This window comes from Phacochoerus africanus, chromosome 11 (assembly GCF_016906955.1).
Source record: "Phacochoerus africanus isolate WHEZ1 chromosome 11, ROS_Pafr_v1, whole genome shotgun sequence".
Taxonomy (NCBI): domain Eukaryota; kingdom Metazoa; phylum Chordata; class Mammalia; order Artiodactyla; family Suidae; genus Phacochoerus; species Phacochoerus africanus.
In genome coordinates this window covers 10,770,419-10,793,200 of record NC_062554.1, presented here as the reverse complement: position 1 = coordinate 10,793,200, position 22,782 = coordinate 10,770,419, and the positions used below count along the sequence as shown (strand labels likewise).

The following is a 22,782-nucleotide window of genomic DNA, read 5'->3' as shown; positions in this document are numbered from 1 at the left end:
TCAGCCACACAGATGACCACCACTACTATTTACTAGCTTATATACTTTTACAGAATTTATACATTTATAAGCATATATGTATTCTTTGATCCCTTTTTTCACAAAAATGAATATTCCATTGTTTTAGAAGGCATTTCTGACTCCTACTTTGAGGATCATTTTTCTAGTTGTTTATTCCTACAAATACCTCAAAAAGACATGATCTGGAGGCCTGTCCTTCCCCTCTCCTGTTTTTTTAATTTAAAAATAGTTTCAAATTTACAGCAAAGTAATAAAATTGGTATGAAGAATTCCCATTTCCCCTTATCTCAGATCCCCAACTGTTATCATTTAATCATGTTTGTTTTATATTTATAAACATACCTACCTGTGTATATATATGTATTCTGCAGTCATTCTATGACATGATGCATATATATCATGTATACTAGTCATTCTATGACATGATGTATCTATATTATTACATATACTGTAGTCATTCTATGACATGATGCATATATATTATTATGTATACTATAGTCATTCTATGACCTCATGCCCATCACCACTAAATATTCCGATGTGTATCACTACAAAAAAAGAACATTCTCCTAAATTACTATAGGATAATCATTCTAATCAGGAAAACATTAAAACAGCACTACCACCAAAGTTAAGAATTCATTCAAATTTTGCTGAATGTCCCAACAATTTCTCTTTTCCTTCCTGATTCAGGTTCCTATCCAGAAGTAATATCTAAGAGTCATGTCTAAGAGTCAGAAGTCATGTCTAAGAGTCTTTTTTTCTTTAATGGTTACACCCATGGCATATGGAAGTTCCTGGGCCAGGGACTAAATCTGCGTCTCAGCTGCAACCTGCATCAGACCACGGATCAAATCCACACCTTAACAGCAACCTGAGATGCTGCAGTTGGATTCTTAACACACTGTGTCACAGCAGGAACTCCAAAGTCTTCTAACTCAAACAGTTCTTCAGTCTCCTTGTCTCTCATCACTTGGGGGTCTTAAAGGGCACAAGACTTTCATTCTGTAGAAGGACCTTCAATATAATTCCATTAACATTCCCTCATGTCCACATTCAGGCCATGCAGTTTTGGCAGGAATACCACAGAAATGATGCTGAACTCATTTCAGTGCACTGTATCAGGAATCACACTCCACCATGGGCAATGTCAATAGCTGACACATTGTTAAGTTGGTTGCGGCCAGTTTTCTTCACTTCTAAGTCACTATTTCCTCCTTTGTACTAGTATTTCATGGGGGAGACGTTATGAATTAGGCCAGCATGTGTTCCTCAAATTTTCATCCATCAGCCAGAGCTCAATTGATAACTAATATATATCAACTATCCATAAGGTAGTAGCCAAATGGTGATTATCTGTTTCCATTGTTCCTTCTACATTTATTAGCCAGAATGCTTCTCTAAGGAAGAGCTTTCCCTTCTCACTTATTTACTTATGTTAGATGCATTCACATTATTCAATAGGCTGTCATTTGAAACACAAGCTATTTAATTTTTTCTCAATTTGTTTTTGTTGTCAGTAGACATGTAAGCTGCCTATATTCCCATGAATTTTTTAAAAATTAAAATATTGTTGGAGTTCCCGTCGTGGCTCAGTGGTTAACGAATCCGACTAGGAACCATGAGGTTGTGGGTTCGATCCCTCTGGCCTTGCTCAGTGGGTTAAGGATCTGGCGTTGCCGTGGTGTAGGTTGCAGATGCGGCTCGGATTCCGCGTTGCTGTGGCTGTGGTGTAGGCCAGCGGTTACAGCTGCGATTAGACCCCTAGCCTGGGAACCTCCATATGCCGCTGGAGCGGCCCAAAAAAAGGCAAAAAGACAAAAAATAAATAAATAAAATATTGTTGATTTACAGTGTCATACCAACTTCTGCTGTAGACAACAGTGATCTAGTCGTACATATGTATACATTCTTTTTCTCACACTATCTTCCATCACATTCTAGCCTAAGAAAGTGGATATAGTTCCCTGTTGCTATTTTTCTCTTTTTTTGGCCTTGTCTCTTTTCTCTTTCCTAGGGTCGCACCTGTGGCATACGGACGTTCCCAGGATACGGGTCAAATTGGAGCTATAGCCGCCGGCCTACACTGCAGCCACAGAAACACAGGATCCGAGCCGTGTCTGCCACTTACACCACAACTCAGGGCAACGCAGGATCTTTAACCCATTGAGTGAGGCTAGGGATCGAACCCACAACCTCGTGGTTTCTAGTTGGATTTGTTTCCACTGTGCCACGATGGGAACTCTGGCTATTTAATTTTGATACTCATATTAGCTTTGGCAATGGACCAATGTTTGCTTTACGGCCTTCATAGGGGGCAGAGCTAGGCAATATATGAATATATATGTACAAAATATGTATACATATATAACATATATATCACATATACACAACATTTTATATAATCTACATCCATAACATGCAGGTTATATATATGTAAACATACATATATAGCATATGTATAACTTATACACACACATTTAACTCTTTTTTTTGGGTCTTTTTAGGGCTGCACCCACAGCATATGGAGGTTTCCAGGCCAGGGTCTAATCAGAGCTATAGCCACTGGCCCATGCCACAGCCACAGCCACCCCAGATCCGAGCCGTGCCTGCGCACTACACCACAGCTTGCAGCAATGCCAGATCCTTAGCCCACTGAGCAAGGCCAGGGATTGAACCTGCAACCTCATGGTTACTAGTCAGATTTGTTTCTGCTGCGCCACAATGGGAATTCCTAACTTTTCTGTATCTGAGTATGTATGTATATGTATGTGTGTGTGTGTATGTGCTATGTTCTTGAGTTAATATAAATATTTTTATATTTATTTATTTATTTATTAAGGGCCGCACCTGCAGCATATGGAAGTTCCCAGGTTAGGGGTTGAATAGGGAACTGCAGTTGCTGGCCTATGCCATAGCCACTGCAATGCAGGACCCAAGCTGCATCTGCCACCTATACCCCAGCCTGCAGCAATGCTGGATCCTTAACCCACTCAATGAGGCTAGGGATTGAACCCATGTCCTCAGGAACACTGTGTCAGGTTCTTAATCTACTGAGCCACACTAGGAACTCCTAATACCAATAACTTTAATTCCAACCCTCTCAGAGTTCCTTCTATCTTTCCCTCTTTCTATACATATGTATTTTTGCCTGTGCCCACAGCATACACAAAGTTCCTGGGCCAGGAACTGAATCTGCACCATAGCAGTGACCTGAGCCAAAGCAGTGACAATGCCAGATCCTTAACCTGCTGTGCCACCAGGGAACTCCATTCTCTCTATAGTTTTAAATCCTTCATAAGACAGTGGAGAAATGAGGCTTTTGTTACCCTCACTATATTATTGTTTAATCAATTTATTTGTTCAATGTGACTGATTTCCTAAATCCAGCTACCTTTTCCATTCATCCCTTCCCCTCATCGCCCTGCTCCCTTGTCTCACACAGCAGTACCTTCCCCATCACCTTGATTCTCTTGGAAGTTCAGCATGCTGCTACCTCTGCATGGCACTTCTTCCCCCTCACTGCCCTGTTTTCTTGAAGAATTTCCACACCAGGAGAGAAGGAGGAGAAAGTGAAAGAAAAAAAAAAAAAAAGACGGAAAGGAGAAAGTGGAAAAGGGAGGGAAAAGTGGAAAGAAACCTTAGTCTTTCAAAGTAGAATATACTAAGTATAATTTTACTTGTTCTTGAGTATTTATCAGAAAAATTTGGAGTTCTTGCTGTGGTGCAGTGGGTTAAGGATCCAGCATTTTCTCTGGGCCAGCAAGGGTTAGATCCCAGCGAAATATCTGGTGTTGCTGCAGCTGTGGCTCAGATTCCATCCCTGGCCCAGGAAATTCCATATGCTGTGGTGTAGATGAAAAGGGCAGGGGGAAGGAAAAATTCATTGCTATATTTTATTACACTGCAGTAACTTACGTCTCGGGACTTCTTGGGCAGTGTTGAGGTGCTAAGTTTTCAATTCTTTGGTTTGCTTTACAGTTATTCTTGTTTCTCCTTTTCTATCATTTTTCAGTTTTCTCAAGCATCTCCTCCCTTAAACCTTATTAAATTGGGTATTTCTTTTTTTGCTGCACTCATGGCATATGGAAGTTCCTGGGCCAGGGACTGAATCCAAGCTGCAGCTGCAAATGCCAGACCCTTAAAACCACTGTGCTGGGCTGGGGATCAAACCTTTGCAGTGACCAGAGCTGCTGTAGTCGGATTTTTAACCCACTGCCACAGCAGGAAATCCCTGAATTCAGTGATTATTATTTAGCTGCCCGGAAGTTCTTTTTATTTAATTCTCAGGTAGTTAAATTTTAGATAATTCAGGTTCCCTAGTTGATCTCTAGCTAGGTGAGATGCAAATATGATTTTGCAAAGGTATTCTAAAAATTTGACTTCAGTAAATTTTCATATTGGTTCAAAGTAAAAATTTTTTCCTCTTTCTACAAGTATTTCAGCTTTCTCAATTCTTGAGATGAATTTGAGATGAAACATGGCCTGATCCACTGGTAAAGAGGTCAACATATGTGGGTGGAAGAAAACAAGGCCGTAAGCCTCGAGCTTGAAAGTGAGTAGCTAGAGTGAGAGAAGAGAATATAGGGGTCGTGTAAAACTATGACTCTTCCTGGAATGCCGAGGTTATGCTAGGGGAACTCCAGACAGTTAGGTTTATGAGCCCTGGGAGGGGAACAAACAGGCCTGCTGTAAAGGCTAGTGTACGTCTTTCTGAGATAAGAGCTGATAAGGCCTGTAACAGACCTTGCCTCCCTATCGGCTTTTGAATTATTGTTTTGTTTCCGCTTAACCTCTTCGAGAATCTTGCCTCCGCCTCTTTGACATGTAGCCCTTGTTCAAAATCCTAATAAAAGACAGACTCTGAGCTTGCCTGGAGCTCTTGCTTGCTACAGCATCAGCTGTCTCTGTGTCTTCAAGCTGATCTCCATGTGCAGCCTACGTTCTGATTACCGCATATGACGACAAACATGTACACATCCACTCATTAAATCATTTAACAATATATACTGAGTGCTTAGTACATGACAAGCATTGTTCTAAGCACTTAGAAGAGTAGCAGTGAATAAAATAAAGTTTTTTTTCTCAAGGAACTTAAAGAGTCTAGTGGGGGGAGGTAAACATGTAAATATATAGATGGTTATAAATGCTGTGAAGAAAAATAAGGCCTGGAAAAGGGAGAGAGACTAATACACAAGGATTATTTGAGTAGGATCATCAGAGAGAATTCTGATTCCATCTTTGCTGTAAATGGCTGATCTCCAACAAATTCTTATTAGGGGAACAAGGAAAGCAAAGTGGTGACCAATTTATTTCAGGGAAGGAGAAAAAAATTTAAGCTGGGGACTTTACTAATTCATGCTTTCCCTGTCCCCACTCAGGGGATCTGGCTGCTTCCCCACTCCCCCCAAATGTGTTCTCTATAAACAAAACATAATACGGATCGACAATAAATGGAAATGTTTAAATCCTACTTGCGCTAAAAAAGGAGATGAATGATCTACTTAAAATGTAGATCATGTTACTACAGCTGTCACCCTTTAGGCATGAGAAAGCAGAGCTTCAGAAAGAGGAAATAACTTGCCTAAGGTCACCCAGTGGCAGAGGCAAAGCTGGAACAGAAGTTCCTGATTCTGTCTCTGACAATTTATATTTACACCATCGTATTCGAAGAGTAAAAAAAGAAACACTCTAATACCAGGCCGAAAAAGTCTCTATTTCCTACCTGAAAAGGATGTGAAGATAAGAACCAAGGCCAGTTAAAATATGCCACCATGCATGAAACTGAGTGGTAACACCTATGATAGGTGGCACCTTCTTTCGAAAGTTCCTGTGGGGAGAGGGGGAAAAAAAATCAGCATGTCAATTATTTTTCATATTTAACAATGAATGCTGACAGACTTAGAGCATTTTGAAATGTCATTCTCACACATGGCAATTATTTTATTTCCTTATGTCTGCTGTAGTCTGCTGTATTGTTTTCCAAAGAGTATTTTGAGGAATAATCTTCCCAGCAGAAGTTCCATGAAGAGTGACTCTGTGGTCAAAATAAATGTAGGAAGTAGCAGTTTACTGTCCTCTTGGAGACCTGTACTGCACACTGAAAGATTACAGGTAAGCTCCTAATCCACCTTCAGACCCTTTAAACCCTTTTTCAGGTGGTATCTTATTAACACCTTATGGAACAAGTGTTCCTTGGAAAACACTTTGGGAAATACTGATTAACTTAGCTGTTCACTCAAGAAACTAGATACGAGTTTTCCTATGCCTTACATACAACCATCATTTTAGAAGAGCACTATACAGTCTATAAAGTCCTTTCGTATCTATTATTTCACTTCATAGTGAATCTTTATTTATTTAGTCTTTTTGCCATTTGTTGCGCGGCTCCCACGGCATATGGAGGTTCCCAGGCTAGGGGTCCAATCGGAGCTGTACTGCCAGCCTACTCCAGAGCCACAGCAACGCGGGATCCGAGCCGCGTCTGCGACCTACACCATAGCTCATGGTTCCTAGTCGGATTCGTTAACCACTGTGCCATGACGGGAACTCCCATAGTGAATCTTTAGATGTCTGTTATTAGCTTTGTTTTGCAGATTGGGAACCTAAAATTCAAAGAGACTGAGCTGCCCAAGTCCCTCAGCTCGTGGAATGGCTGAGTCGCAAATTCTAGCTATTCTGATTAAGTGTGTAAAATATTAATAGTCTCATTTATTAGAGGGGAGAAATTCAATGTGAAACACCAAATTATTTTTCTGGATATCCCCACAAATTCTAGAGATATCTCTAAGAACCTACTCTATTTCTTGGTAGAAACAAAGAGGACCTCATTCAGAGGATGATGACTTACCTGAGTGTTATAAAAGCTCCAAAGGGGGGTTCTGATGGATAGTACTGACTCAGAAAACCACTCAGATTTTAGTTTTCTTTTTCTGTGTGTGTGTCTTTTGAGGGCCGTACCCGCGGCACATGGAGGTTCCGAGGCTAGAGGCCTAATTGGAGCTGTTGTCGCCGGCCTAAGCCACAGCCACAGCAACACGGGATCCGAGCTGCGTCTGTGACCTACACCACAGCTCACCGCAATGCTGGATCCTTAACCCACTGAGCAAGGCCAGGGATCAAACCTGCAACCTCATGGTTCCCAGTCGGATTCGTTTCCACTGCACAACTGGAACTTAAGGTCAATCTTATATCACCTAAATTCTTATCCACTTCTCCCCCATTTATTTTGAAGAAAATCCTAGATATTGTATCATTTTATCTCTAAATATTTCAGTAAATATCTCTAAAGGATTAAAACCTCTTTAAAATATAACTATAATATCATTTTCACAACTAAAATATTAACAACAATCCTTTAATATCAAATATTCGTTAATGATCATAAGCTTTAAAAAAAAAACGATTGGTTTGAATCAAGATCCAAAAAAAAGTAATTATACTGTGTCTAGTTGATATATTTTTTAAGTCTCTCTCTCTCTTTTTGTCTTTTTAGGGCCGTACCCTCAGCATATGGAGACCTACAATGCATACTAACAGATTACAGGCTCTGTTCCCAGACTAGGGGTCAAATCCAAGTTGTAGCTGCCAGCCTACACTACAGTCACAGCAACACAGAATCTGAGTTGCTTCTGTGACCAACACCACAGCTTACAGCACAGCAACGCTGGATCCTCAACCCACTGAGCAAGGCCAGGAATCAAACCCACGTCCTCAAGGATACTGGTTGGGTTCATTACCTCTGAGCCACAATGGGAACTCCTTTAAGTCTTTTTTTTTTTTTTTGTCTTTTTGCTATTTCTTTCGGCCGCTCCCGTGGCATATGGAGGTTCCCAGGCTAGGGGTTGAATCGGAGCTGTAGCCACCGGCCTACGCCAGAGCCACAGCAACACAGGATCCGAGCCGCGTCTGCGACCTACACCACAGCTCACGGCAACGCCGGATCCTTAACCCACTGAGCAAGGGCAGGGACCAAACCCGCAACCTCATGGTTCCTAGTCGGATTTGTTAACCACTGCGCCACGACGGGAACTCCCTTTTAAGTCTCTTTTAACCTATACTTTCCTCCTCCCTTTTTCCCCCTTCTACAATGTATTTGCTGAAGAGACCAGGTCATTCATTCTGTAGACTGCCCAGTTTGAATTTTGCTGATTACCTCTGCTATGCTGTTTAATATATTCCTCTGTCATTTAATATATTCCTTTGTCATTATGCAAAACTGTTAAGTCACAGAATTTTGAGTTGGAAGGACCCTCCAGTTAACCTATTTAACATGTTCATTTTATGGAAACTGAAGCCCAGACAGTGTCTTAGGTGACAGAATAGAGTCCAGAGACTTAAGATTCAAATTCTATTGAATATATAACTGCTGAAAAGATGGTAAAAGAAATACTTGCCTTTCTTAGAAAATAATATTAAGTATGTAAAAATAAAAAATTATATAAATGTATTTCATGGATTTCCCACTGTGGCTCAGCAGAAACGAATCTCACTAGCATCCATAAGGAAGCAGGTCTGATCCCTGGACTTGCTCAGTGAGTTAAGGATCCGGCATTGCCGTGAGCTGTGGTGTAGGTCGCAGACACAGCTCAGATCTGGCATTGCTATGGCTGTGGTGTAGGCCAGTGGTGTGGCTACAGCTCCAATTTGACCCCTAGCCTGGGAACCTCCATATGCCTCGGGTGCAGCCCTAGAAGACAAAAAAAAAAAAATTATACAGATGTATTCCATATTCTTATTACAAATCATTCTTAGTTCTTCAGTTAAAGCAGATTAGGCAGCTTTCAAAAAATCCTATCAATATTTGATTAACTATATAGTACTGTGATGCACAAATACAAAAATCCCTACAGATGTTATGAAATATTCTTTGGACTAGATTTTTAGGTAATTTAAACAAGCACTCCCAAAAATTTAACTTTGTGCTGTACCTATCTTTTTAAATTCAACAATGGCAAAAATTCACTTCAGTGCACTAGTAATTCTATGAATTAAGCCTATGAAACAGTCTGCTTAATAGATTCCAAAACTGTTTTTCAAAGACTGAAAATACATCTTACCTCAGTGAGTCACAAAAGATGTTATCTATGTTCCATAATAAAAATCCCAATAAAAATATACCCAAGGATGTATAACCCAGTCCTCTAAGCCATGGATAAACCCTGTGGGTTAAAAAAAATGAACTTTTGTCAAGTCTTGTCATGATCAGAGCTTGAAGTCATCACTGTTCAGAGAAGGAAAGGTTTTCATTAGTATTAAAAGCAAACTTACCTATTAGATTCTCTAATACATTTGCCTATTACATTTAGCCACTAAAAGGTACTGAGAAAAAATATGCCACTAGGACTTTGTTAAGTGTATCAAGAAGACAATCTGAAAGTCCCCAGTACCTTTAGCAATCTTTTAGAAGAGGCAGAGGAGTGGTGGAATAGAGTTAACATTAACTGAGTCATCTGCTCTGTCAGGCACTACAGTATATTAGATAAACAAATAATATATAGAAATGAACATACACATATGAATAAAATATTCAAATAAACCCTGTGAGGCAAGTATTACTCTCTTCACTTTGCAAATGAGGAAAGTGAAGTTTGGTGAGTAACTAAAAATAGCAAGAGCAGCTAATTTTTTTTCTTTTGGCTGCACCCATGTCATGAGGAAGTTCCCAGGCCAGGGACTGAACCCAAGCCACAGCAGTGAGCCACAGCAGTGACAATGCCAGATCCTTAACCTCTAGGACACCATGGAATTCCACTAATGTATTTTTTACAGCTCTATCCATCACATCCAAAAGCTTAGTTTATAAATTTTTTAGAATGTTATATAAAGGGAATAATAAAGCATATTCTCTTTGCTGTATGGCTTCTTTCACTTGGCATAATTATTTTGAAACTCGTCCACGTTGTTAGATGCATCAATATTCATTTCCTTTTACTGCTGGGTAGTGTTCCACTATGTAGATATACCACAATTTACTTATCTGTTGACATGTTGGTGGATATTTGTGTTTCTGATTTTTTTGCTGTAACAAATATAAAAAAACAAAAGCAGCTGTGAACATTCAGAAATAAGTCTTTTTATGGACATATGCTTTCATTCCTCTTGGGTAAAAAGCTAGGAGAAAAATAGCAGAATTGTCTGACAGGTGAATGTTAAACTTCGTATTTTACATTTCTACCGCAGTGTATGAACGGTTTTTGTTCTAAATCCTCACCAACATTTGGTATGACAATCTTCTCATCTCAGCTGTCCTTGTAAGCATTTAGGGGTAACTTATTGTGGTTTTCAGGTGCATTTCCCTAATAATGTTACTGAGCATCTTTTCATGTGCTTATTTGTTATCCAAATGTCTTCTTTGATACTGTAGTTAATGAACATATACTTTGCAAACATTTTCTCCAAGTCTGTGATTTTCCTTTTTCTTTTTGTGGATTTAAAAAAATTTTTTTATTGCTATAGAGTTGATATATAATGTTCTGTTAGTTTCTCATGTACAGCAAAGTGATTTGGTTATACATATGAAAAATAATATACATTATAGATTCATACTTTTATTATGATATTCAATACACTTCCCTGTGCTATACAGTAGGACCTTACTGTTTACCTAGTTTATATATAATAGTTTGTACCTGCTAATCCCAAACTCCTAATTTATCCCACTTCCAACCCTCTTTCCCCTTTCGTAACCATAAATTTGTTTTCTATGTCTGCGAGTCTGTTCCTCTTTTGTAAGTTCATTTGTATATTTTAGATTTCACATATAAGTGATGTTATATGATATTTCTCTTTCTCTTTCTGATTTACTTCTCTTAGTATGATAATCTCTAGGTCCATCCATGATGCTGCATATATTCCTTTCATTTTCTTAAGTGTCTTTTGAAGAACAAATGTTATGTATTTATTTATTTTTGGCTGAGTGTGCAGCAGCTTGATGGGGGAATCTCAGTTACCAGACCAGGGACTGAACCTGGGCCACAAAGATGAAAGTCTTAACCTCTAGACCACCAGGGAACTCCCAAAAGTTTATTGTGATGTTCAATTTATCTACTATTCATCATAGTTTGTGCTTTTTCTGTCCTATCTAATAACTGATTGACTACCCAAAGACCACAAAGATTTCTCTGTTTTCTTCCAGAAGTTTTATAATTTTAGCTTTTACATTTAGGGATATGATTCACTTAAATAGTAATGGTGTGAGTTTAAGTTCATTTTAAAAATAAGAATATAAGAATATCCAGTTTTTTCAGCACAATTTTTTGAAAAGATTATCCTTTCCTATCAGAATTGCCTTAAAATGTTTACTTAAAATCAGGTCTGTATAGATGTGTGGATCTGCTTTGAGATGTTCCATTAATATATATTTAATTCTTACCAGTAATACATTGTTTGATGTGTAGTACAGAGTAACTCAAGTAGTGTTAAGATCTCTAACTTTGTTGTTCTTTTTCAAAATTGTTTTGGCTCCTCTAGGTCTTTTTGCACTCCCAAGTAAATTTCAGAAACTGTTTCTCGATTTTTACCAGAAAGTCTACAGACATTTTGATTGCAATTGCAATGAGCCTTTAGATCAATTTGGAGAGAACTGATATCTTAAGTTTTTTTGTGTGTGTGCAGACGTGCGCATGTTTTTGGCTACACCCGTGGCATGTGGAAGTTCCAGGGCCAGGGATCGAACCCACGCTAGAGCAGCAGCAACACCAGATCCTTAACCCATTGAGCCATCAGGGAACTCCAAAACTAAAGTTTTCTAATCCATGAAAATGATACATCTATTTATTTAGGTCTTCTTTAATTCACTCAGCAAAAAAAAAAAATGTTTGCTGCAGTTTCCAAAATACAGGGGCTTAAATTTAGCATATATTTGCTAAATTTAATCCTTAAATATTTGATGTTTTTGATCCTATTTTAAATTACACTTTCAAAAATTTCATTTTCTGATTGTCTGATGCTAGTATACAGAAATATGATTTCTGAATACTGGTCTGAATATTATGACCTAGCTAAATTCTACTTGCTGCTTCTAGTAGTTCTGGTACATGTCCTCAGATATTTTCTTCACATGATCATGTCATTTGCAAATACTATGCTGGATAGGACTTCCACCAGTAGAATGTTGAAAAGAAGTGGTGACAACGTCTATCCTTATTTTATTCTTCATTTTAAAGATAACTTTTTATAACATTTCATGAGTAAATGTGTTACAGGCTGTAGTTTACAGGTTAAGAAAATCCCCCTTCTATTAAGTTTGTAAAGGGTTTTAGGGAGTTCCCATCATGGCTCAGTGGAAATGAATCCAACTAGTATTCATGAGGATGTGGTTTGATCCCTGGCCCTACTCAAGGATCCGGCGTTGCCACGAGCTGTGGTACAGGTCACAAAAGTGGCTCGGATCCCATGCTGCTGTGGCTGTGGTGTAGGCTGACAGCTGTAGCTCTGATTAGACCCCTAGTCTGGGAACTTCCGTATGCCATGGGTGTGGCCCTAAAAAGGAAGAAAAAAAAAAGTTTGTAAAGGGTTTTATTTTGGGTTTTTTTTTTTTAGATCATAAATAGCTGCTAAATTTTATAGAATACTTTCTCTAAACTTACTGCTATCATCATGTGGTTTTTCTCCTTTTGAAATGTGGTAAATAATAGATATTCTCAAATATTTTGTTATTTTAACTATAAATATTTGCATGTAATGAATGAAAAATGTGATTAATTTAAAAACCATCAGGAAAGCACAAACCTAGCCATGCATGGAAAGGACATTATTGCCACTGTCTGATGAATGTTCTTAGGAGAGTCATAGTATGTCTTCAGCTTTTCAGAATTCATCATCGCTCTGTTTGAGGGAGGCAAGAATGAGTCCCAGGAAACACAGGGCTCAGCACAGTGAGGGCATCTGGCAGGGCTGCAGTGTGGGCCAGGTGCTGCCATGTGACAGGGATATGATCAGTGGGAGTGGGATAAGCTCTATTTTCTGCTTCTACGCTTACTTACCAAGGCCAATCTGCAGCTCTCAGAAGTAGTTCAAACCAAAATTCCTCTGTGGGGTGACACGAATGTCTTTGGTTATCCAGGTAGCAGGGCACGTAGGAGAGAGTGAGAACTTCATCAGTACATGGTCCAAGCTAAGTACAGACAGGATCCTGGGCACAGACTACCTGTATTATCAGGTCAGGAGCGTATAATACAGAAGTCCCTCTTCTATCTGTGTCTGGAGTCACACTGCTTCATTCTGGACCGGCTGCCTGACTAGAGAGTGTAGCTATTACACGAGCAATCCATTCCCTTCACCTTCACCTTGGCAACTGCCTTCACCTCTCTCCGTGTTGGACTTCCTATGTCTTATATCCTATGTCTTCTTCCTTTTTGGCTTTCTCTTATTTTGATCAACCACATCTTTCAAGAGTATATATTTAATGATATTTGTTATTGTGTTGTTTTTTTTCTTCATGTAGAAGTTGCTTATTCTAAGGTAACTTTTTCCCCTTATTATTTGTTTTGGATACAGTCATCATATATGGCAGTGTCTCTTCATTCTTTTTTTTTTTTTGGTCTTTTTCGGGCTGTACTTGCGGTATATGGAGGTTCTCAGGCTAGGAGTTGAATCACAGCTGTCACTGCCGGCCTATACCACAGCGACAGCAATGCCAGATCCGAGCTACATCTGCAACCCACACCACAACTCATGGCAACGTCAGATCCTTAACCCACTGAGCCAGGCCAGGGATTGAACCTGTGTTTTCATGGATGCTAGTCAGATTCATTTCCACTGAGCCACGATGGGAACTCCTAGTGTCTCCTCATTCTTAAAACAGCAGGAAACTAAAAAAGGTGACCACAAGTTCTAAGCACATGATTGAGGCCTTTAGATTAGTAACCTTCATAGTTGGATGATTTCTTTGGGCCAATTGTTAGGAAATTCCCAATATCAGTATCTTCAGGGTTTTTTAGCTGCTCATATTTCTTTCTTTCTTTCTTTCTCTCTCTCTCTCTCTTTCTTTCTTTCTTTGTCTTTTTAGGGCCACACTCGCGGCATATGGAAGTTCCCAGGCTGGGGGTCTAATCGGAGCTGTAGCTGCTGGCCCACACCACAGCCACAGCAACGTGGGATCCGAGCTGCATCTGCAACCTCCACCACAGCTCACGGCAACACCAAATCCTTAACCCACTGAGTGAGGCTAGAGATCGAACCCACATCCTCATGGTTCCTAGTCAGATTCGTTAACCACTGAACCATGATGGGAACTCCTCATATTTCCTATCAGAAGATTATTTCAGTATTCTGCCTAGAAGTCTTTGCATTCAGCATTCAGAAAGCATAAGGTCACCCAGTTTCCCTGATTTCAGTCTGGTATTCATATGTTCAACTGTGCCTGGCAAAATCCAATCTAGAGACACTGTTCACCTTTCCTGAGAAAAAAACTGCAGACTTCTGAATTTATTCCATAGCATGGAGTTGGGTGAAGGGGGTCTAAGCATTTAATGGTTTCTTAAAACTTTTATTTTAGATCCCTCCTTGATCTCCTTTGTCAAACTGCCTGCTGCTGCTAATGCCCGATACTTCAGAAAATTCTGATGTAAACTGGAGGGTCTTGGCTTAGAATTTGGCCTTTGTGGGTTAGTTAAGGCATTAGCAGTAATCCATCTACTCTCTAGTTACTAAAATTTTATTGAGTCTTCTCCTTGTGGGTTTATGCTTCATAAATATATTCCTTTGCTATACACTTAGTAAGGTTTCGGAGGAAACAAAATTATCATCTTCAGTATTGTAACCCTGGGTTTTTTTTCCCCAATAATTTCTGCTTTTTATTAGTATCATTCTTTATTTCTCTTTGATCTGTTTTCTAACTACTGAAGTTGAATACATCATTAGTTCATTAGTCTTCAGCCTCTTTCCTTTTCCTTCTTTCTTCCTTCCTTTTGTCTTTTTTAGGGCCGTACCCGAGGCACATGGAAGTTCCCAGCCTAGGGGTCAAATTGGACCTGTAGCCACCAGCCCACACACCAGCAATGCCATATCTGAGCCATGTCTGTGGCCTACACTGCAGCTGAGGCATATGAAAGTTCCTGGGCTGGGGGTCGAATCAGAGCTGCAACTGAGGCCTATGACACAACTGTTGTGCAGCTCACAGCAGTAGATGCGTCTGCAACCTACACCACAGCTCACGGCAACACCGGATCCTTAACCCACTGAGCAAGACCAGGGATCGAACCTGAGTCCTCATGAATGCTGGTCAGATTCGTTTCCACTGAGCCACGATGGGAATTCCTGAAAAATCTACATTTTCTTACGCCCTTTCCCCACATTTTATGATTCTGATGTCCTTTGCATCTTCATGTTTATCTTTCTGCTGTTGACTGCAGTTATCTCTTTCACCCCTCCCCCCCAAATCTATGTACTGGTTTAAGTGATTTATTTTCCAATTGTGATTTTCTCTCTCCTATAAATTCTTGCTTTTCTATTTTGAGAAGACCTTTCAATATTTGTTAGGTTAGGTTTAGTATTGCTGTTGCATTCTTTTAGTTTTTGTCTGAGAAAATCTTTCTCCTTCTATGCTGAATGATAATCTTTCTGGGAAGCATATCCTAGGTTGCAGGCTTTTCCCTCTCAGGACTTGGAACACATTCTGCCACCTACTCCCTTCTGGCCTGCAATGTTTCTGTAGAGAAATCAGTTTACAGCCTTATGGTTCCCTTGTAACTCACTCTTTGTTTTTCTCTTTGTTTGGTGGCTTTAAAATCCCCTTTAGCTTTTGGCATTTTAATTGTAACATGTCGTGGTGTAGGTCTGTTTGAGTTCATCGTGTTTGGGACCCTCTGTGATTCCTGTTCCTGTTTCCTTCTTTAGGTTTGAGATGTTTTCGGCTGTAAGTTCTTCAAATACATTTTCAATCCCCCTTTCTCTTTCTTCTCCTTCTGGGATCCCTATTATGCATAGATTGGCTCACTTTTATATTATCCCATAGGTCTCACATATTGCTGTCATTTTTTATTCATTTGTCTTTCTGTCTGCTGTTCTGATTGTGTGGTTTCCATTATTCTATCTTCCAGGTCATTTATTTGTCTGTTTTATTGAGTTTGCTATTTACTGCCCTTAGCCTGGCTTTCATCTTGGCAAATGAGTTTCTAGTTTTAATTAGCTCCTTTTATAGTTTCTAGCTCCTCTAGCTCCTTATTTCAGGAATGTATATTCCTATTGATAGCCTTCCTCCATTCCTTCAGTTTTGTTTTTTTTTCTTTTATGGCCATACCTGTCGCATATGGAAGTTCTTGGGCTTGATTCAGAGCTGCAACTGAGGCCTATACCACAGCCACAGCAGCACTGGATCCAAGCCATATCTGTGACCTGCACCACAGCTGTGGCAACACTGGATCCTTAACCCACTGAGCAAGGCCAGGGATCGACCCCACATCCTCAGGGAGACTATTTCAGATCCTGATCCCACTGAGCCAGAACGAGAATCCCTCTTTCAGTATTTTTTTTATTACCTCCTTCAGGGGGATTCTCTTGTTCTTTTATTCTTTAATTTTCCACTTTTCTTTTTTGGCTGCACCAACAGCATATGGAAGTTCCCAGGCCAGGGATCAAATCCGAGCCTCAGCTGCAACCTAGGCCACAGCTGTGGCAATGCTGAATCCTTAACCCACTGCACCACAGAAGGAATTTGTCTCTTGTCCTTTTAATTGGGAATAGTTCCTCTGCTTCTTCATATTACTTTTATGTCTCTGACTCTATGAATTTAGGAGAAAAAGTTATCTACTGTGGTGTTAAAGGGGTGTTTTTATGTGGGATATAGCCTGCATGAATCTAATATTTTTGGAGTAAGGGCTCTTTTTAGCATGGATGCTTGCCATGTCTTTCTTCAGTGTGTGCTGACTGTTATCCCTCTGATAGAGTGTGTGACTGTTGTGGTGACCAGAGCCTACACTGGATGTTGAGTGGAGCCTCCTCTTTGCTCTGCGGTATCACAGCCCTGAGAGGGGGCAGGATATACAGATGACAAATAAGCACATGAAAATATGTTCCACATCATTAGACATTAGGGAAATGAAAATTAAAACCACAATGAGATATCAGTGCATACCTGCAAAAATGGCTAAAATAAAAAGTGACAACACCAAATGCTGACCAGGATGCAGAGAAACTAGGTTGCACATACACTGCTCATGGGAATGTAAAATGGCAGAGCTACTCTGGAACACAGCTTGGCAGTTCTGACGAGAACCAGACATACAATTATCACACAACCAAGCAAGTCAACTCTGGGAATTTATTCCAGGGAAATGAAAACTTATATTCTCATGAAAACCCGTGAACTAATGTTCATAGTAGCTTTACTGAAACAGTAAAAATAGGGAAATAATCCAGATGTCATTCAACAGATGAATGATTAAATTGTGGTACATCCTTACCATGAGATGCGTATCAGGGGATGTTGGGAGTATCACAACAGAAAGGGATGAATGACTGATACACTCAACAATGTGTACTAACGCCCAGTGAATTATGCTGAATGTAAAAGGCCAATCCCAAAGGTTATGTATACTGTATGACTCCACTTAATAACACTCTTGAAAAAATTAGAGAAATGAAGGGGAGATTAGTGGTTGCCAGTGGTTTCGGATGGGAGGTGAGGGGACAGGGTGGGAGGGAAGTAGGTGTGGCTCCTGTGTTGTCTTTCTTCTGTAACTTGACTCTGCCAATGTCAAATCCCGATTGTGATATTGTACTATAGTTTTGCAAGATGTTATCACTGGAAGGAACTGGTAAAGGGTACAGATGATCTCTATTACTTCTTTTTTTTTTTGTCTTTTCAGGGCTGCACCTGCGGCATATGGAGGTTTCCAGGCTAGGGGTCTAATCGGAGCTGTTGCTGCCAGCCTACGCCACAGCCACAGCCACACCAGATATGAGCCACGTATGGGACCTACACCACAGTTCGTGGCAATGCTGGATCCTTAACCCACTGAGTGATGCCAGGGACAGAACCCACAACCTCATGGTTCCTGGTTGGATTCATTTCCGCTGCACCATGACGGGAACTCCTATTATATCTTATAAATGCACATACTTCTACAATTACCTCAAAACAAAAGCTTTAATTAAAAAAGAAAAAAACAGGAATAAACTGGTAAATCATACTATTTACTTATTGGGTACCTGCTACATGGTTACCAAAGGTGAAGGAGAGGGGAGGGATAAATTAGGAGTTTGAGATTAATAATATACACACCACTATACATAAAACAGATAATCAACAAGGAGCTACAGTGTAGCATAGGGAACTATACTCAATATTTTGTAATGACCTGTAAGGGAAAAGAATCCGAAAAAGAATACACACATACACATATATATAAAAGTGAATCATTTTGCTGTATACCTGAAACTAACACATTGCAAATCAACTATACTTCAATAAAAAATTTTAATAAAGATAAAAGAAATAAAAAGAAAATTAACTTGGGATGCCCCTTCCCCAAAAGAAATATTCCTTATTTTATTCTTCATAAGCACTATAGTGATTATGCCTATCTCCTAAATGATCTTTCTGGAGTACTGTTTCTCTGTGACACTAACAGTCTTCCCTGACAGGTGTTCTGCAAAAAGGGTTACTTAGCCAAGTGGTTTGAGAAACATAAACACAGTTATTTTCTTTGCTACTGTAGGATTTTTCAAGGTCTTTAATACACTCATGTACACTATATATATATATGTATATACATACACATTCAAAAGGAGGCCATCTACACAGCTTTCCTCAATTTTTTCATTTTGGAGTGCTTGTTTTCACATGATGCCTGTTAACAACTTGCTTAAAGAATTAGTATTCCTTATAATACACCATAATCACTGCTGGGATATAGTTTTCTATCAGTTTCCTTGCTGGAGTTGGATTTTATATGTTACTTCCATTTAGGCTGGAGATTTACCACCTGAGTGCGTTCTGGGGAAGATCCACACCACTTACCATGTAACGATATAAATAGACCGAACTACTAATGTGAAGACCAACATTCCATACATGACCTGAGGAAGAAAGGAGAAACCAAGTTAGTAAAGTCACTATTCTTTGGCAAAGGAAGTGTATTTTGCCTACAAAAATAGCCCTCCTAGTTAAATGTAAACATTTATTACTTTTCATTACATTTTAAAGAAGACAATCTTTTTTAAAAAAAATGTGTAACTATATAGAGTCATACTAACCTTTGAGGAAAGAGCCTGCCCGTGAATAACCAATATCAGAAGTCCCACATCAATTTTAATTGTGAATGGTTACATGAAGCTTTAAATAGCTGCTGAACCCTGAACAAATGCAGCATTGCTGCGTCATACTCCCTAGAGATCCTTCCCTTCTCATTAGCGTCGCTTTCGGCAAATGATTCTACTTTCCATCTTATAACAGTAAAAATCTGAATTCCTTTATTCATTCATTCATTTATTCTTTTTAGGGCCAAATCCTCTACATATGGAATTTCCCAGACTAGTGGTGGAATTGGAGCTGCAGCTGCCGGCCTACACCACAGCCACAGCAATGCGGGATCCGAGCCACGTTTATGACCTACACCACAGCTCACTGCAACACTGGATCCTTAACCCCCAGAGCGAAGCCAAGGATCAAACTCACATCCTCATGGATACCATTTGGGTTTGTTACTGCTGAGCCACAACAGGAACTCCTGAACTCTTTTAAATTCTCCTCCTAAGAGTTTCTGCATTCCATATGTATCTTCTCTCTGCAGTCTTTCTCCCATTCCTAGTTTCCAAAGAAAGAGGTGGCCATTTCTTCTTGACTGAGGTTAATCTATTCCCCTGTGTTCTTTATTATATACGCTCCCACATCTTCCTAGGCTTGGCTCCAACAACTAACCTCTTTCTCTTTTACATTGAGCACCGGACAGGTACTACCACCTGGAAACCTGAACCAAGTAGGAAAATTTAACTTTTAAAAGTGTGAAATACAAATTCAAGATAACTGCATAGAATACAAATGCACAGCTTAACAAATACTCATAAAGACAATAGCTGGGAAAGTACCATTCAGGTCAAAAGACATACCTCTTCCCAGTTCAACTCACTACCTTATTTCTAGAGGAAACCACTCTTTTGAAAGATATATATTTTTGGCCACATCTGTGGCATATGGAAGTTCCCGGGCCAGGGATTGAATTTGAGCTGCTGCTGTGACCTACACCATAGCGGCAGCAACACTGGATCCTTAACCCGCTGCACCACAGCTGGAACTCCTCTCTTGCTTTTCTCTACATATTTACTAACTCAAACTGGTCTCCTAAAGAGTTGTTTTTAAAATTTTCATGTATATAGAATAATGTTGCACACATCTGTTTTTGTCTTGTCTTTTAAAAATCAGTTATGTTTTGTATGTAGCCATAGTTAATTTCTTTTTGATTTAACACACTATTTAACTGAAAACAAATACCACATTTATTTACCCATTCTCGTGTTGATCGACATTTTTGGGTTATTTCCAGGTTTCACTGCTATGAACATACTTATTCACATATTCCAGGGCATACACACACAAGTGTTTCCACGGCATGTATCTAAGAATGTAATTGCAGGCTAGGAGGGTATATTATTATCAAAATTACAAAAAAGGCCAAACTGTTGTCCAAAGTGGTTATACCAGCATTTACTCTGACAATGTGTATGAGTGCTTCTTTCGTGCTACATACTCATCAACACGATATAATCAGACCTCTAAATATTTTTCAGTGTATATGGTTTAATATGTATTTCCCTGGCTACAGGATGAACACTGTATATTACGTTCACCAGCCATTTGATGTCCTCTATTGTTCAAATCTATTTCTTCTTTCAGTTGTCTGTCATTTTCTTATTTAATTGCTCTTTTTTTTTAACTTTAAAAAAACTTCTGAAATTTAAATATAACACATACATAAAGTGCTCAAAACAAAAATAGTTTGATGGTTATCACAAAACAAATAGCTTTGGGAGTTCCCATTGTGGCGCAGTGGAAACGAATCCGACTATGAACCAGAGGTTGTGGGTTCGATCCCTGGCCTTGCTCAGTGGGTTAAGGATCTGACATTTCTGTGAGCTGTGGTGTAGGTTGCAGACATGGCTCAGATCGGATCTGGTGTTGCTGTGGCTGTGGCGTTGGCCAGCAGCTACAACTCCGATTAGACCCCTAGCCTGGGAATCGCCATATGCCACAGGTGCAGCCCTCAAAAAGACAAAAGACAAACAACAATGAAAAAAACACCAACCAAAACAAATAGTTTTGTTGGTCAAAAAACTAAACTTTGGCAGGATATCAAAAATCAACCACATACTTCTTTTTTTTTGTCTTTTTTTTTTTGCTATTTCTTGGGCTGCTCCCGCAGCATATGGAGGTTCCCAGGCTAGGGGTCTAATCGGAGCCATAGCCACCGGCCTACACCAGAGCCACAGCAACTTGGGATCCGAGCCACGTCTGCAACCTACACCACAGCTCACGGCAACGCCGGATCGTTAACCCACTGAGCAAGGGCAGGGACCGAACCCGCAACCTCATGGTTCCTAGTTGGATTCGTTAACCACTGCGCCACAACGGGAACTCCCACATACCCTTCTTAAGTCCTATACCCCTTCTTCCTCAAGGTTTACTACTATTTTGACTCTCTTTTATTTTCTAGGGCTGCACCCAGGGCATATGGAAATTCCCGGGCTAGGGGTCGAATCAGAGCTACAGCTGCTGGCCTACACCACAGCCACAGTAATGTGGGATCCAAGCCACATCTTCGACCTACACCACAGCTCACAGCAACGCCAGATCCTAACCCACTGAGCAAGGCCAGGGATTGAACCTGCACCCTCAGGGATATTAGTCAGATTCGTTTCCACTGCACCACAATGGCAACTCCTGATAGTATATTGTTTTCTATTATATTCTTTTTTTCTTTTATCTTTCACTTCTTGAAATATATGCTAAGCCTCTCCTTTTTAAGCTTTTTTTTTTTTCTTGGTACACACATTATTCAAGGCTAGACAATTTCCCTCCAAATATTAATTTTGCTGAATCCAAGTTTTAAATGTGTATTTATTTTCAATGATTCACTTCAAAATATTTTCCAATTTCTGATTTCTTTGATCCATATGCTATTTAAACTATATTAAATTCCAACATAATTGCATTATAGTGAGAAATTATATTCAGATTAACATCCTTTTGAAATTTAAAACTTTGAATAAGCAAGTATATGGTCAATTTGTATAAATGTAAGACATAAACTGCTAATCATGTTATTTAAGTCTTCTGTATCTTCTATGAATTTCTGAGTTACATATTAAAATCACCTAAGATTACAGATTTTTTCCCTTCTAGTTCAGTCATTTATTATATATTTTGAGATATATAAATATTAAAGATATAAATTTTAAATTATCATAATTTCTGATGAACTGAATACTTTTAATGCTATGAACTAATTTCTCTTTATCAATAGAAGTACTTGTCCCTTAAAGTCTATTTTGTTTGATATTAAAACAACTATAGGAGTTCCCGTCGTGGCGCAGTGGTTAACGAATCTGACTGGGAACCATGAGGTTTCGGGTTTGATCCCTGCCCTTGCTCAGTGGGTTAACGATCCGGCGTTGCCGTGAGCTGTGGTGTAGGTTGCAGACACGGCTCGGATCCCGCGTTGCTGTGGCTGTGGCGTAGGCCAGTAGTTACAGCTCCGATTAGACCCCTAGCCTGGGAACCTCCATATGCCGCGAGAATGGCCCTAGAAAAGGCAAAAAGAC

General features: G+C 39.6%; 1 protein-coding gene across 1 annotated transcript in view; it reads right to left on the bottom strand.

The window, feature by feature from the left end:
• Positions 1-22,782, bottom strand: part of ACER3 (alkaline ceramidase 3) — a 157,945-nt gene that overhangs the window by 9,185 nt on the left and 125,978 nt on the right. Inside the window, exons 7-9 of the mRNA XM_047752005.1 lie at positions 18,986-19,044; positions 9,081-9,182; positions 5,747-5,851 (exon numbers count right to left, since the gene is read on the bottom strand). Coding sequence (XP_047607961.1) covers positions 5,747-5,851; positions 9,081-9,182; positions 18,986-19,044 — 266 coding nt within the window. The remainder of the gene's footprint in view (positions 1-5,746; positions 5,852-9,080; positions 9,183-18,985; positions 19,045-22,782) is intronic.